This window comes from Haplochromis burtoni, unplaced genomic scaffold (genome assembly GCF_018398535.1).
Source record: "Haplochromis burtoni strain Fernald_Lab_line unplaced genomic scaffold, NCSU_Asbu1 Contig_108, whole genome shotgun sequence".
Lineage (NCBI taxonomy): Eukaryota > Metazoa > Chordata > Actinopteri > Cichliformes > Cichlidae > Haplochromis > Haplochromis burtoni.
This window is the reverse complement of record NW_024582469.1, coordinates 379,435-397,010: the sequence shown is the minus strand read 5'-3', so window position 1 is coordinate 397,010 and position 17,576 is coordinate 379,435. Positions and strand designations below refer to the sequence as shown.

Below are 17,576 nucleotides of genomic sequence, written 5' to 3'. Positions count from 1 at the left end.
TGTGTGTGTGTGTGTGTGTGTGTGTGTGTGTGTGTGTGTGTGTGTGTGTGTGTGTGTGTGTGTGTGTGTGTGTGTGTGTGTGTGTGTGAGACTCACCTCAGCCTCTTTAGACACTCCAACACGTGGTGTTGGATGCTGTCATCTTTCTCGTAGGTCTCCAGCAAAGAGATGGCATCATCGTGATTTTGGCAGTAGAGCTTGTAAACCTCCTCCAATTCTACCTTGAAGTCCAGGAATACCTTACCTGAGAGGGAATGGTACAGAAATGCAACGTGTTCATTATAAAAAGCAATGTGTGCAGGAAGAGGTCCATTCATTAAAAGAAAAAAAAATTAAATACACAAAGATTTCCTGTAAAAAAAACATAATTCTTCTTAAAAATCGCACACGCACATTCACAGATTGATTTTCAAGTGTATTCAGAGGCTCATTCGGTCAGTAAAATTCAACTAGGTGACAGATTTGGATGAACTAAAGCAGAAAAGTACAAAGCATAACATGGAAAAGAAGGATTGCTTTTCTTAAATATCAGGCTGTTTACCTATGGAGTCAGTCTCGTGCAGTGAATTCAACAGCCGCTGTGACAGGTCAATCACTGAGCTGATGTTGCCAAAGAGCCCCTCGTAATCCACATTCTTCACCTTTGGGAAGACAGAACGTGTGAAAAAGCAAAAATTATTGTTTTTTTAATTGAATATGGCGCCACATATCAGCTATATGCCATTATTCCTGTATGTATTTATCCATTTGTCAAATTTTCCAATGCTTCTGCACCAACTGTCCCACACACAGCTGCTTTATCTTGTATTTGCTAAACTCCCTTTTTGTCCTAACGTGGCTGGAAACACAATGTTTATCATCCTTTTACCTGCTTCTGCTGCAGAGGCTCAATGATCTCCTCGACACACATTTGAAGATCTTTGATGTAGTCCCTCTCTGTCTGCAGCAGCTCCTCGATGACCTTTGACCTCTTTTCTAGCATCCTGGTCTCTGGATCCTCAGACCCCGTGCTGGCGCTGGGCGTCGCGGAGACGGGGGCGGACTCCAGAGTTTTAGGTTCAGACGGCAAAAGCGTCATCTCTGCAAAAAGAGAGCGTTCAAACATTTTACATCAGTGTTTTACGTTTTTGTCAGAATAATTGTTTAAAATCTAGTTCTTGCAGTTTTTTGTTAAGAGGTGAATTTCCTCTCTAGTTTATCACTTGCTGCTCTCGCCAAGGTGACAGTAAGCAGAGTCAAGAGAAGAAGTTTCCCATCCCACGTCTCCTCTCATTTGTAACCAAACACGCTCGTGCCCACCCACCCGGTCTGCCCGCTGCTCTTCGTTGCCTAGCTTTTGATCAATGTCTCCGCTATCGCTCACGGAGGCCTGATCTCTTCGGGAGCCCTGAACTGGAGGGAAAGCCTTGTTTACGCGCCGCTGCTTTTTATGAATGGACATAAAACTGGAGTGGACTCGGGCCTTTTGTGTGCAGGACAATAGCTTGCAACAGCAACTACAGACACACAGGCTCTATGGACTTTAAAGATGAGACAGTTAGAGAGGGGAAGAGAGGATGAAAAGATAACAGAACTGGTGGGTGATGAGAACGGGATCCATCTGTGTCACACATGTACGCTGAACCCACTGCAGGTGGAACACACATGCAAATCCTTCAATCCCACAAAGCAAAAAATAAACGACGCTGCAAGTCCAAGGTCCACTTAGAGGGGAAAAAAGTGTTAGTGTATGAGCACCGAAATTATTCATCATGCATTTAAACAATTTAGCCATTAATGTATCATCTGATATTAGAATAGTAAGGAATGCAAATATTCCTATTTGCAGTGTGGCAGATAAAACGATTAAACAGCATCAAATTAAGGCATATATTACATATTAGATGTTTACATTAGTGCAAATGCACATAAAGATTTATTTGTTCCATCTTTTTTGGTTTTAATTGAACCATAACTCATAAAATCTCACTGTTTCTCTCTCTTCTGTACTATCCGTTGACCCTGCTGGGACTTTAGTTTTACTCTCCCCTCTAGGTATTGGCTCAAGAAGAGGAAACACTGAGTAGATCCAGCGTGTGGCGTGTTGGACCGACCGACGGGGTGACGTCACCCTGCCTCCACTGACAGATGCTGTCGGAGGCTAATGAAGTTAACTCTGCTTACCCTCATGTTCCCCAGTGCAGCAGTACGCCACACAAACACACATTCAGACCACAACAAAGTCACAGCCTTGCGTCACATCCCTAACGGGACTAGAATATCTAAACTAGCTTCATGTTAAAGGAGTGTTGAAGACAAATTTAAAGACTCTAGAAAACCTTTTAAAAAAACAAACAAAAAAGCCCAACAAAAACTGGATGAATCCACACTTTGTAACTGCAGTGTGTGTTTGTGTGCGCATTCCTCGCCCTCCTCCTCACTCTCCTCACGTGACGGGGCTAAAGCTCAACTCAAAGGAGCTTTTCTCACCACTCACACCCATGTGTCTCCCCACCCACGAGAAAGTAGTTCACCAATTAGTTTTTGAAAGTCACACGGTGACACAGTCGGGAGAGGAAAAACAAAAGGCTCCCGCTTTAATTGGAAGCAATCGGCTCATTCCCACATTTGATCCCGCTCACACAAACGCGGCGATGGCGCATGCTCCACTTCACATGTTTTTCCGTACGCTTCTGACTCGCGAGGCCGCCAGACCGGATTTTGACCCACTTGTGTGGAATTTTATTTTTCTTTGTTGTGTAAAATAATGCAAAGAGGGTTTATTGTAGGCCTGCTTTAATGGCTGCGAATACGAGCCCAGAAACAGGTCGAGAACAAGTCAGTAAAGCAGTAAACTCAGCCAACAGGAAACACCCTTACAACAATAATTCCATATCTCTGTATGGAATGAGACACCTGTGACTACTGCCAATAATCAGGCCGATCCCTCAGCACAAACAGTAAATGTTATAAGTAATGAGCTTTCTCAATGATCTGAAGCCAGATGAGTTCTGTAAACTAGTTCTTTTTAATATAAAAAGGTCTAATTTTGTTCATTTTAAACACCATTGATTGCTAACCAGTAAACATTTAAAATACACAGTGCCTGCTAAAGTTTAGAAGACTGGGAGGGGGGTTTCTGTGAATTACATTCAAACACTGACCCAGTTACATTAAAAACAAACAAAGACTTCCTATTAAAGCCCTATACAGGATAACTACTATGGGACATAATTAAAAATAAATCTTTTTTGCTAAATGTCCTATAGAAATACTTCAGAATCTGCTGATTTTGGAGCAAAAACTGCCATATTTCTGCACCTTTAATAAAAAAAGAAGTCCTATATACAGAAAGACGACTGTAAAAACATGACAAGAACCGGTCAGGGCTTCTTTTGAGGACAACAAATGATAAATAATCCATGACTTCCTGATACTAAATGTCTATTTCCACAGTCAGGGCTCACAAAGGCATGGTGTCACTATTTGTGATCAACAGGCTTCAACAGGTGAAATTGGAACAGGTGGAGAGAAGAGTTGAGAATAAAAAGTTTTCCTTCAGTTTCATGCTGGGATGGTTCTGGGATTTACTGAGTAAACTTTCATGGAAATTCAGTGACAAACCTCCGCCTTATGAATCACATTCAGTACTGAGCTTATAGATAAAAGCACAAATCCTCAGCAGGGAGTATACGTCAATCAGCAGCACTATCAAGTGATGTAAGACAGACACAGCTCTTGCTAAACTGCGCTGTCAACCTTCTGTCATCCGGGGTGACTCACACATACTTGTTATGTGAGCGATACAGTCACAGCTGATACATTAGAACGGGCCACCATGAGTTCAGATATCAGACAGAACAAACAAACAGCAACTCTGTCAGAATTCCTGGGTTATGGATGCACAAAAAACAGATTTGACTGGAGAAAATTCCCAAGTAGGCTAAATATTAAATGCATAAAAGAAATAGATTTAATTTCACAGCCCTTTATTAAAGCTTTACATATTCCCTATGTCTCTCCAAAGCAAGGTGTTTTTACCAAGGGGAAAAAAAGGGGAGAGAAGACAAGATGTTGAGGCTTCACCCACCTGCTGTGTGCAACTTCCTCCAAAACCGCTCCAAAAACAAGCACACGCCCCTTCACGCATAGCGCTTCAAACAATGCTACCCATTCTAAGATAGACCATTGTCAATCTGAAGTCCAGCTCCTGAGGCTTGTGGAGGACGTGCAGGTCCATTCCAGAGCTCCAATTACCATGAGAAAGGATGGGAGCCCACCATCGTTACACACAAGCATGCACACACCAGGGAGGACGGTAAAACCCGGAGCTGGACTGTGCCTGCTTGCTGCTCAGGTGTCCTGCATTAACTAAATTCTGACCTAAATCCATGCTGCATACAGTGTGCATCAGTGTTATCCTAGAAAACTAACTGTTTGCCGCAGAATGGCTGTAAGTATACTTTTATTTTGACTCTATTAATATATAATCTGCTGCTTGGGATCATTATGTTGTGCAGATTTGGGAAGGTTTGCTATGAGCTGCTGTGTGAGCACAGATCTATCTTGGCTAAAATCATCTGTCACTGTGTCATGCTCAACCTTATACGCCGAATGCAAAAGCTGATTTCTCTATTGAATGTACTGATGCTATTTAAGTCTATATGTGGGAATAATTTATGTCAAATACGCTGTTTTGACAGAGGAAAATCAAATTCCTTCTCATATATTACTTCCTCTTGATCCCAAATACAGTGCAGACAGAAGCATCTCAGCTAAATATGTGATTCTAAATGTATTTCACCTCATGTAAGGCACATGAGGTGTCCTTAATGTAATAAAATGTGCTGTATAAATAATAAAAAATCCATGCCACTTCTTGGATTCTTCACACAGCTTTCTTGATGGAAAAACACTTTTGATTTACTGCACCACATGAGCTCACATGTGGCTACAGCACCAGTTGTGAAAGAGATTGGGAGAAGTCCAGTTTCTGGAAGTGTAGTCCACTCCCGAGATTAATCTAGTTCACGTTTCCCAATGTGCTGACATCTTTCTGGGGTCCTCCTGTGCCAGCCTGAACTTTATCAAAATTAGGAAGCTGAGATTAAGCATCTACTCTCTAAATCATCTTTCTATTAAACTTGCACTTAAGTATATGTTTGGTTGGTTTTTACCCTTTGAGGATTTTATAGATTATATAAAAGTCAACGAAATTCTTTCCTTTTAAGAACTTCTGTGAGTTTATGATGTGTGACTTTGTTTCACAAACACAGCCAAGAACACTCGTCTCGCTCTCTGCTGCACTAATAGCTGTGCAAAGTCGAAAGTTTGCCCTGCACAGGCCGCTCTAAGGTCAGACACAATCAGTGCTGTGTGCTGTGCTTCAAAGTTCACCACGCAGTGCACGGTCGCCATAGCAACAAGAATAGCAGGGGCTCCTCCCCCCCTTCCTCATATCAAACAAAGTTTTAAAAAGGCGGCAGTGCTTTTTTTACTCGAATGCTCACACGGGCAAGTCTGCGAGTGTGTGATGGGACATGCAGCTGCTTGAGCACAAGCTCACTATAAAATGCCAACACTTGCAACAGCTTTTAAACTTCACAAGCCTTGACTTGTGATTACTGGATGCAATAAAAAAAAAAAAAAAGAGGTGACACCGGTTTGTGTCAACTTCTTCAATTTTTCTCAGACCTTCATTGAGTCAGCACACAGCTTACTGAAAAAGATTAGGGTTTTCTTTATTAGTCCGAGTTGTGCAACTATTCAAAACAACGACCTGCTCATGCATGCAAATGCACAAGAAAAGCCAATATGCTAGATTTTCACACGTTGCGTATGACCAGCTGTTGTCCCAGGTAGAAGGTCAGTTAAAAATGGAGAGGAAAAAAAGGAGTTTACTCAGCGACATACCATCCTGTTTATCTTTTTTAGGTTCAAATGTCAGAAGGGTCACATTCCTGCTCCTGGAAAACTCTCACAGCAACCTGTCTACCACGGCTGGCTTCAAATCTCATATAAGAAAAGCAGGCCTGTGCTGATACGGGATTTAATTCTGTCCTTATTGCTCGTTCTTGGACGCCGAGTGATATAACCCAACTTGTTAACAAAAAGGACCAAGTGTACGAACAGCTAGAGCATTTCTCTAGCTCATGGGGTAATTAAACAACATGAGGCTACAGTTTAATTAACATACGGAAATAAAAAAAAAAGCTGGTACAATGTATACCAAATAGGGCCAAGAGTCTGATCCCTCGTTTCTTTTAAGTTTCTCAGCTCCCCTGATTTTTGTAAGGAACAATATGCAATTACTTCAAGAGAACTTCAGTTTTGCAAATGTGAAGGAAGTAAAAGCATTAAGTGGGGATCTATTCAACCACAAATGCAGTACAGTCTTCAGCCTTACTGAAAGGAAGAAGACAATGAGTCTTTTTGGGCTTCACAGTCACCTGCTCATGCATGCAAATGCATTAAAACAAAAAAAAGCCATTATGCTATATTTTCACACTCATGTATACTTTGAGAGCTATGGCCCAAGAACTAGTGCTCTTCATGGGAAAATAAGTGCAGTGTGATCAGAGTGTGAGAACGGTTTTCAGAGTTTGGGATGACGAAACTTGTGGGCTTATCCCTTTGCTAATTTTTAGACATGTAATAACAAAGACCTTGCTTGGGGCATCGTCGGTTTTCCCACAGCTAAAGAAAAATATGTTGTACACTTGCAATGAATGTCTAAACGCTGCAGATAGTAATCTTCATGCTTCCTAAAGAGCAGCTAAGCTTGTACGCTTCAGGTAGTCATAATAGTTTTGAGCTCCATCCATCCGCTTCTCCTTTTCAGGGTCCCGGGAGCCTATCCCAGCTATCATAAAACATGCACACTCCACACAGAAAGACCCTGGCCTGATGATGGAATTGAACTCAGGACCTTCTTGCTGTGCGGTTAACAGGTTAACATCCAGATTAATGTCCAAGTCTGACAAAACTCATGATATATATCATGAAGATGGCCAGATTCAAAAAGCTTCATTCTTGAGTCCAAAAAGAGAGATTGGACTCATATGAATGACATTTTTCATTATGTTGCATCACAATAAACTTGACCTCGGACTACCATCCTTGAGTCCAAATGGCTGTTTGTTCAAAATTACAAGAAGTGCCCTCCACAACTCCAACACATATGCACACATTCAACCAAAAACATTAAGACATAATGCCACAGACGAAGTCTTGAAAATACAGCCAATGTTGCAACATAAAGTATTTAAGTAATGTCTTTGGTGAATGAATTAAATATCTGGAATTTGCATCTACGTGAAGACTAACAACTATATAAGCCTGATGAATAAACTTGTACTTGTCAGGAGGACAACTAGTCCTAAAAGTGGGAAGTCCACCAGGTCAAAAACAAATATGCTGCATCTTTTCCCACAGTGTGACGTCAAATAAACAGATAACATCCGTCTTGATTCATGCAGGTACCAGCAGTGTCATCTAACACCAAAATAAAGCACGTAGAGATCTGAATGCTGTAGTTGCTGTGGCACCATCAATCTTTCAAACTCTTTGGAAAAGCTGGTACATTTAAAATTCGAAATAAAACACCTTAAATATGACATCGCTTAGCGTTTTCATAGTAGTGGATAAAAAGCTATGTAAATGAAAAGTGGCTTCAGATGAGATGGAAAAGCTAAACTATCACAAAATCTAGATGAAACTAGCATGAATATCAAATGGTTTAAGAAAGCCTGATGACATAATTCAAAAACAAAATCTTTAAGACGCCAGGATGGACCAAGTATAAAAATGGACACACCATACGAGCGTGGTTACTGGTGACTCATGCACACTTGAGTAAGCTGACTTAATTTTTTGCCGACTGACTTTTTTTTTTTTTTTGCTTGCCAGCATTGAGATAAGACGTCTTTACAGCATAGCTGTCAGACGATGTGAGATTTCCTGTCTTAACTCCTTGCTCCCCTACCCGAGCTCCCTCCCCACTGCCCACCAATAGCAGAGACTGTTCAAGGATTACAGTGGACAACACAGCATATGTTGCCAGATCATAGATGGATGACGACACATTACTCACACACAGGCAATAAAAAACTGCGTATACAGCAGATTATATTTGTTAGAAGTTCAAAAATGGGATCATAAAGCCACCACTACAATTGAATTGCTTCATTAGGCTCGTTTGTGCATTAAATTGGCTCAACTGTTAAGATATGTCTTCCTTCAAGAATAATTTTGCCAGTTGTTTTACCCTCCTATTTAAAGTAAGGAAGCCTGTAACAGAAGCAATGACGGACAAAAAAAAAACAAGCTAATTTTTCATTTTGTAATTTTTATAGTTCAACTCAATAGGGTTGTTTTTTTTTTTTTTAGGGAGCTGTTTAATAATGCTGGACTACAAAGAATAGAAGCTCTTGTCTATGTGTAAGGTTCATCTCAAAAAGCCTTAACCAACACCTCAATGTCACAGCGTAAGCCCAGTAAAGGAGATGGACTAATGTTTTTAGCCCTTCAATCAAATGCTTTACTCAGGACAAACCCCTGACAGGGCTGAAACAGTGTAACAAGATTAACGGATGACACTGCTGAGGCAAGTGGTGCGCGTGTGTGTTTTCAAAAATGCAATTATTTCTTTAATAAGCCTCCAGGGTCTTTCTAGCACACATGCACGCACACACATGCACGCATGAACTCAGAGTATCAGTCTAGTCCTGCAGAGAAGGAGTCAGGGCAGTGCCGGCCACTGCCTGGCACCAGACAGACCCCCGCCATCCACTCACCATGCTGACGCTAGGGATTAATACTTGGACTGCCGAAATGTGCGGTGGGGGCTGATGTGGACTCTGTGTGTCTGAGTGTGAGTGTTTCTAGGTGACTGGGGGAGGGGTCATGGGGCGCCACCTGCTTCATCTCAGACAAAACAAAGTGAGTCAAAAATAGTGCTCTCCCTCACTTACATTTACCATGAAAAACCCCCACAAAAGAATCCCACACATCCAAGTTTTATGTAGTTTTTGGAACTTAATATTAATAACTTAGTAACAAAGTAGCCAAAGAAATTTGTGTGTTGAATTCTTGTCTTTTAGTCATTAAAAATGTACGTGACCATTCCCATTAACTAATGTATACTATGAGTTTTTAGAGTCAATACTTTTAATGCAAAGATTCATCTTTCATTCATTCAGGTACTGAATTTTATACATGTAAGAGAATTAATTTTAAGGGGGTTAAACCTTCTTTATAACCCCAAAATGAGGTTCTTGAAATGCCAATATTTTTTTAATGATTGATATTGTTTTCCTTCTTTTACTAAAACTCAGGTATCGTGACCGTTTACAAATACTATCCAGTTATAAAAGCTGCTCTATTGTTCACTCAAAAACAATTTTTGAGTGATTTTGTTTTTTGTTGCATTTGGCTCAAATGTAAAATTATGGTAGGAAGTTTACATGAGAATGTCATGGTAAATTTAGGCGTTTCAATATTAATTACTGTTAATTTAATTAACTGTTTTTCAAAGGTATACATACAGGCTCAAATATATATACACATACCTCGACTAATTTTTGGTTAAGTTAACTTAGCAGAAATGGAAGTTCATTTAAATTGGCTGACTTCCTGGCTTTAAATGTAATTTAATTTCTTGTCTTTTAGTCATTACCACCATTACCACCTTGGAAAAAGAACAGTTCAAAAAAAATATTAAAAGAACGATAAGTGTAGGTGAACTTCTGCCCAAAACTGTATATGTATAAATTTAGAAAAGATTTTTGTACAAAACAGAACAAATTCTGTCAGAACCAGAGCCACTTTAGGCAACAACCTTTTTAAGTGGGGAATTAACTGTAAGCCAGGCTCATTAAAACAATTAAGTCGACAAAATCTTGACCTTTCAGTCATGCAAGAACTGAGCAGATGAGTTACGTGTGCACACCATCAGTGAGTGGAGAGCATGAACACAAACAGGAAACACAAATGAGGAGAGCCAACAAGAGCCAAGTAAAGAACCTACAAAACCCGTTCTGCAGTTTCTTATGACTACAAAAACATGACAGCTCACTTTCATCTGAGATAGGTGATACTGAGACACACACACCACTTTCAGCACTCACTCTTAAATGAGGTAGGAGGTGAGTGTGACTAGTCAGCACTCTGAGGCCCCCCAACATTGATTAGAAAAGCACCTCTAGAGGTCACAAATGACAAGTGAGGACTGTCAACCTCTTAAGCCTGTTTTACCCACAATAACTGTGACTGAGGCCTTCATGGCCTATAGAGTGATGTTCACCAGAATTACAACTGATCAAGTGACCTGACTTGTGCAAATATGGGAAGCACCTTCTTTCATGTGACAGTATCTTTTTGTTTACCTTGCTTTTTTTTCCTGGTGGTGGCATACTGGGACTGTTGCAGTGAGCTTGGAGCAGTCTTCCTGTAGATGCTGTTACGATCCAGTGAGCCCACATAAACAGGCTTCCGGCCCATTTTTGAACTTGCGCTCCCCCCGCTTGACTCATATCCCTTCTCCTGCTCATCACTGTGCACAACAGGATCCTCAAATGGTTGTATTTCACCGAGGGCCAATGTTTGGTTCTGCTGCTCAACCCACTCCTCAGTCTTGCGATCTTTTGTAGGGTATTCCTCATATTGTGAATCTATAGACAGTGAACGCAAATCTCGGTATCGGTCTCGATACTTGTCTCGATACTCTTCCTTAGAGTATTGGCCATCATCCTCACGGTCGTAGTGGTCATAGTGGCCCGCAGCCCTCAGGTCAAGGTGTTCCCTTGTTTTGTAGTTCTGTCTGTGGTCGTACTGATCATCTCTCCAGTCATCTCCTGCGTCCTTGTATCTGTAATACCGGTCCCTCTCTTTATAATTCCAGCGTCCATCAACTTCAGAGTCATACTGGTCTCTTCCTCTACTGGTGTACCGTTCGTCAGCTCTTCGGTGAGCGTCCCTGTTATCTTCTCTGCGGTCATAGTGATGGTCGGCACGCCGATCGTAGTGATAGTCCTTCTGTTTTCGCTCATCATAGTAGCGGTCCTCATCTCGACGATGGTGAGAGTCCTCGTCTCTGGAGCGATGCCTGTCTTTCGAGTCATAATAATCCCTGTCAGGGTCACTGTAGTATTCACGGTCCCTGTAATTGTCTCTGTGTGAATAAGTGTTTTTATGATCATGGTAGTCTTCAAGCTCACTGTTGTAACTTTCATGCTCTCTGAGATCATGTCTACGGTGTTTCCGGCTTTCATAGTATTTCTTTTCCTTGTCTTCGTAACGCTCATTGTATTTCCTTTCATAATAATCCCTGTGCCTGTATTTGTCATTGTACTCATACTCCTCCATGTCACTGTGACTACGATGGTCATAACGTTCAGAGTCACTTTCTCTTACCCTGCCATCTCTCCTTCTGTCCTTGTCCAGTGTACTATAACCTTCTTGAGTTCTGAAATCATGAGTTCCTTGTTCTTGTGGCACTCTGTTGTAGCCCTGGTGGCTGTAATCTTCAGGACCCTGATAAAAACAATGTTTGCCTTTCCATTCTGATATCCTCAAGTTTAGGTGACCATCTTCTGAACGAGGGTGAAAGTAAACGTCCTGGCCTTGAGGCCTTGTATCCATGAAAGCTGCCCTATGACGGTCTTCATACTCCCAGCTCTGTTGGTGGATGACGTTGCCCTGTGTAACTTGGGCTTGGTACTGCACTTGCCACGGAGGTGGTACATGCATAGGAGGCTGTATCGGGCCAACGGGTACCATTGGGCCAACGGGCACCATTGGGCCAGCTGGCACCATTGGGCCACCATGTACTGGCATAGGTGGAGCTGGAAGTGGGTCACCGGGATGCGCTAATAAGACTGGTCCCTGAGGAGTGCCAGGAGGAACGACTCCATACCCTGGATATCCAACCTGTTGCTGCTGTAGCTGCAGTTGTTGTAAATGTTGCAGATGGGCAATCCTTTCCCTCTCTTTTGCCAAGTCAGCGTCCCCCAGCTCCTCCACGCTTTTTCCTCTCCTCATTGGAGCACCAGCTGGATGATTCCAATCCACTGGACCAAACATGACTGGGTTGCCATAAACTGCGGGGCTCTTCATGCCTCCTGCTGTTTAAATCAGCCTGCCTGGAGCTGATACAGTTTCTTGCTCAACGTGGCTTAAAATCGATTTCCAAAGTCCTGCATTCCATAACAAAGCGCTGTGGGAGACTCCACCTGCCTGACATATTGTCTGTAACTCTCCACTTGTTCTTTCTGCCTCCTCTCCACTGCCTCCGCAGGACTGCCTAGCCAAAGCACCTCCCCAACCCTCAGCGCAACTGAAACAGTCCTCCCCGTAGCCACCTCAGCGAATCATGGAAGGAGAGGAGGGGTAGGGTTATTGAAGGGAAGGAGTGGCCTCCTTGGGTTAATGATTCAGTAGAGTCACATGAGTGGAAGCTTAGCCCAACAGCTCCTCCCATTGTTTAAACTGGTTAGTAGCTGTGTTTGCAGGAAAACAGCCTGTCTGGAGATTTTCTTTGAAGGTAGATGAGGACAAACTTCACAGTCTGCCTTTGCATGCCCCCCCACCCCCACCCATCGCATGAACAATCCTGTCTTTTCTTGTATCCTGTTTTCTTTGTTTTTGTTCTTTCCGGTGGGCTTCAGTGCAATTGACCTAACTCACTTTCGGCTGCGTGTACAACCAGCTTCAGTATTGCTATTGTAACTTTCTGGTGTTATCTTTAACCTTGAACTAACTTCATCCTTACAGTTTGACTTTGCCCCTGCATATCATGAAAGTGCAACCACTAAGGCACAAAGACTGCCACGTGATGTCGTTGGAAAGAATTTCGCTTTTAAATGTATAAATGATTAAAAGATGAGTGTGAAGCAGCAAACAAGTAAAGTATCTGTATTTATTCACAGAGTGTGGAGAGGGAACGTCTTTGAAAGCATATGCAGCCTGATCAAGCCAGAGCAGCTAGTGAAAACGTAGCTGCTGGTGAGTACAATGAACTATTGTTGGAGACTGTCCCCACTCTCAGAAGAGACACGATCCTTTGAGTGTGAGAAAAAAACTGGGCTATTCATAAAGCGGGAGTATAAGATCGCCTCCCTTAATCTCCATCAGTTCCAAAGGGACAGGTTTAAAGGGACCTGCTTAAACTAAAATGTTTAAATGTTTATGTGATACACACGGAAACATAGACATGAACTAGTTTTAATCTAAAACATAATTGGTTGGTTCACTAAATACCTAGTTTAGGAATTACAGGGCAAATAAAACCAGGCTAGTTTATAAAACCAGAGCTTATGTCTCAATAAAAAAGGCTTTACGAATGTTAAATTCAGAGAAGAAAAGTCAAAATGAAACACAAGCACAGATGCAGCTAAAACAGACTTCAGAGTCTGTGAATACATTACAAAATACAGCTGTTTTTAGTCTTGATTACTGTAAGTATTTAATATCCATGATTTAGCAACTCATCCGTCAATCCTGAGTTTCACAAGGTAGGACTGAGCATAGAAATCCTACTTAGACATTGTTCTTTTCTTACATCAGACTTGTTTAATTATCAGTTGTCAACATCTCAGCTTTCAATAGCAGAACACGACCGAAACTGTGTTTGTGTGCTTGGCTGCAGGAATGTCAAATACAGCATTCCTCTCTGTGGCTGTGTCCGCTTACGTGCGTGTGCGGGACTTGATTAATAATTAGATTTCTTGCAAAAGCAACATCCAGAAATAAGGTCATATATTAAGCCTTTCTACTTTCTCATAGTGGGCCAACTGAGGGAAACCTGAATCTGACACGGATACTGCAAACCGTGACAAACAGATCAGGACCGGGCTGTGGTGTCGTGAAAGTTGAAGGGAGGCGTTTTAATTAAAAGGTACTCAAGGTCAAAGAGCTTAAAGAGAAAAGAAAACCCTGCACTTGTCTGTAAGAAAGGGAGCACTGTTTACTGCCACCAAGCACTTTTTAAAGGCTTTTTTAAACAGGCTTTGTCACATAATTACTATAGCATATAGAACATATGGTACTAGTTGGACAAAAAGATCAAAACATTAGCTTTTGGCACAGTCGTATCACATAAAACATTTTTGTCCTACAATATCCACAAACTCATACTAACTGCACATGAAAGAAATCATATCGAGATTATATGATGAACCTCAATAAGCCATATTGTGACATGCATCATCAGCTATAGGTTTGAGCCATACAAACAATACTTAAATGCATTTTTCTCCTCTTTTTATAACACGCTGTTCCCAAAACATTGATGCTGTTCATCTGGATGTAGCATTTTCAGTGGGAGGAATATCGTTTAACATTTCACCCCAAAAGGGACGTGTTTAGCATTTAAAACGTATTAATAAACCCTGATTAATGTAGCATGTGTTCAAAAATATTATCCCTGTTTATGGGTTTGAAGTGGCCTCAGGAAAGTAAATAAAAGGCAGAGCAGTGTTGAAGTTACTCCCTGCCTTGTCACAATAAGCTTCTATTGTCTTTTTGACGTCACACTTATAAACACACCCTGTAAAAGCATTCATTCCTAAGTGGCGCGTGTGTCTATACAGACACATAGCATCAGGATGACAAACAAGTTTTTTTGCTACAAAGATCCTGAAAGAATTCCTGATATGTGCACACCTTTATCCAAGCATTAAATGGGAATAACAAAGACAAATGTAATGTTGTACTTACACTGTAGACTAAAAGCTTTTCTTTGCAATGCTTTGATTACCATGTCAAACACTGTTTTCCTCTTCAGCAAATACCAAAGGAAAAAGGAGACCGAATATCTGATTTATTGCTGTGAATGGAGGGTGAAAGAATTCCTGCAGTGTTGTAAGGAAACAGAAAATATGTGGCTGTATGACCCTTAATGGAACCTGTAGCCACCAGATCCTGTTCCTGCCCTGAGGCTGATTGTTTTAGTAGCAAACACCAAGACCAAGAATTCAAAAGCACAGGCGAGTGATTGATAAAATATAATCATTATGAGTGATTGGATTTAAGGCTTCTTAATGAAGACTAAAAAACTATTTTAAAGTGTATTAATTAATTAAACGAGTACATGCCCATACTACAGTTATCTGGTCTGCTTGTACTGTTGACAAAGTGATATACTTACTCACTATGAAAAAAGTAATAAACAGTGCTGTTTATACAAACAGAAGATAAATGGGGATCAGATTTTTTAAGTGTCCTTTTTTTTTTAGCTTCGCTACTATAAAAATGTCATTTTAATCCATTCTCAGATGGTGGCATCAAAATGCACTACTGTGAAAAGGTCCTGGGAAAAAAAGACATCTCTTATTTCTTTTTATTTTACTGGGAACGTGGAAAAAATACGTGATTCAATTTACAGAAACATGCATGTAAACAGCATATAAGACAAAAAATCTGAGTTTGTACAATTCTATCGATAAAAGTCATCCATCTTTATATTTCGTAAGTATGTGGCTTTCAGATACTATTCATCTGTAGACAGTTTGTCTTTCTCTAATAGGCTGTTCCCATGCCAGCATGTTATCTAAAGATTACTCATTTACGGTGGACAGTAAAGCAGCTGAGGATTGGTTCCTCCCATAGTTTTACAGTTGTTTTGCTTTTACCAAGTTTATAGTGGTTTTCCACTTCTAAGTATTGTTATATTTCTATCATGATTGTTTGGGCATGCATCGCATGCTTGACAAGCAAGGATATATGTTTTTGATGTTATAAATGTCTCTTTGTGTTCCTCTTCCTATCCCTGTGTAAAGCACTTGGATGTGTAGTGACGCAATAAAGTGAAAACTACACATAAATTTGACTCGAAATTCCACTAAAGAAAATTCTGTGTTTTTGCAACAGGCTGCTAGTACAAAGTGCCTAAAGGTCAAATTTATGTCTAGAAACACTGGTTCCTTAGGTGTCTTGTTTATGTTTGAATGATCTTTAGGTCATTATGAAGTGATTTATCTGCAATAAAATCCTCTGAAAATGGTCAGGTACAAGGACTAGATTGGCTGCCTTTTCCCTCATTTTCAATGTCCACGGAAAAACTTGAATGACCTCCAAAGATCCTAGAGAAATATTGCTCCAAATCATTTTAGCAAAAATCAAGGCTGGTTCAACAGAAGCAAATGATAAAGAAATGACGGGGTGGCTCAAGACTTGCACAGTGCATCATATATATATATATAATAAAATCAAGCTTTGTGGATATAAATTACTCTTCTGTCATGAAATTAAAATCATACAATGCTTCATAAGAGTTATAAGGGTATAAATGCTAAAAATGGGACGTTTTAGCCCATTGCTAGATGGTTTCAGGGCATAAATAATATCAGACATAATTATCTGATGTAGATAAATATTGGCATAATATAACTCCTTGTCATATAGAAGTTTAAAGACATTATCTGCTGGGAAAATACCTCAAAATCATTTATTACATTAATGCTAAATGATGCAGGATTTACCTTAATAGCCATATAAAACTTGAGAAGTGGTAGCTATCATAGGAAAAATATTTTATAACGTAATATTTTGTTATAAGTGAATATTTTTAATATTTTCAGAGTAGCACTAAACCTTCAACTCCTATACTGCTATAACACACACGGACTGTAACTTTGGTTGTGCAGCTTACGTCCAAACCAAAATAAATTACTCAGTCAATACAACACAGACTGGTAAATATCTAATAACCACATCTCTTACATCCCCATAGAATTCAGTCTCACCTGCCATTCTGTGTGCCGTTGCTTTCTGAGTCCAAACAGTGAGGAGAGCTGTGCCACAGGCCATGTCACAGCTCGCCACAACCACACTTTGGTTCCCACTCTAGAGTGGGCCATGCTCCGTCTCCACTTTATGCTATTACAAAATTCCCCAAATCCCATTCAGTTCCCGCGGGATCTTTACTCATCTTGGAAAGGAAGCGACGATGGAGGGGGGAAACAGGGGAAAAGGTCCAGAGGGAGAAACTTGGAGTGAGTACGAAAGCCACTTATGTGGCACTGCTAACCCTTTCACTATGTGCAGGAATGCAATTCATATCTATGTGAAAAAATGTTGGGCTACCAAAGACAGCACAGTGCGCCCGGACGGCAGCAAGCAATGAAAGCCCAATAGCTCTGAATGACAGTGATCTATCAACTGCTGGTTTATTTTATCTACAACTCTGGACGAAGATCATTTAATTTCATGTTATTTACCAATCAAATAATTACGTTTTTAAGATACTCTTACACTTAGTTATGGAAATAATTTACTGCTGAAGCAGGAAATCACTGACAGCAAATGAGATACAAAAACTGTGAACAGCAATAAAAACCTCACTGTAAAGGTGCTCCACAGTGGTTCTGCCACATTCGCTGTAGTTTTATCATTAGCACTGTACAGAGGGAAAGCAACCCCCACCACCCCCCACCCCCGACACGTACATACACACCACAGACAGACAGACAGTTATGATAATCCTTAATTTAAATATACAGTTCCCCTTCCGTTGATGACTGCAGACAGTAAATAGGGATGTTTGGCTTAAAATGTTTAAATTTGTCTTGTGTCTGTGTGTGTGTGTCTGTGTGTGTGTG

The 17,576-nt window shown here is 40.8% G+C and overlaps 1 protein-coding gene across 5 annotated transcripts in view; it reads right to left on the bottom strand.

Annotated features, from left to right (window-relative positions):
- Positions 1-17,576, bottom strand: part of LOC102313458 (dynamin binding protein) — a 48,589-nt gene that overhangs the window by 6,591 nt on the left and 24,422 nt on the right. For 4 of the 5 annotated variants that reach the window (XM_005928176.2, XM_005928177.2, XM_014335453.2 and 1 more), the window contains 3 exons: positions 869-1,080; positions 542-641; positions 97-244 (listed from right to left, as the gene is read on the bottom strand). In XM_005928176.2, coding sequence (XP_005928238.1) covers positions 97-244; positions 542-641; positions 869-1,080 — 460 coding nt within the window. Of the gene's footprint in view, positions 1-96; positions 245-541; positions 642-868; positions 1,081-10,364; positions 12,403-17,576 lie in introns of those variants that run through there. The other variant, XM_005928179.3, reaches the window with a different exon arrangement.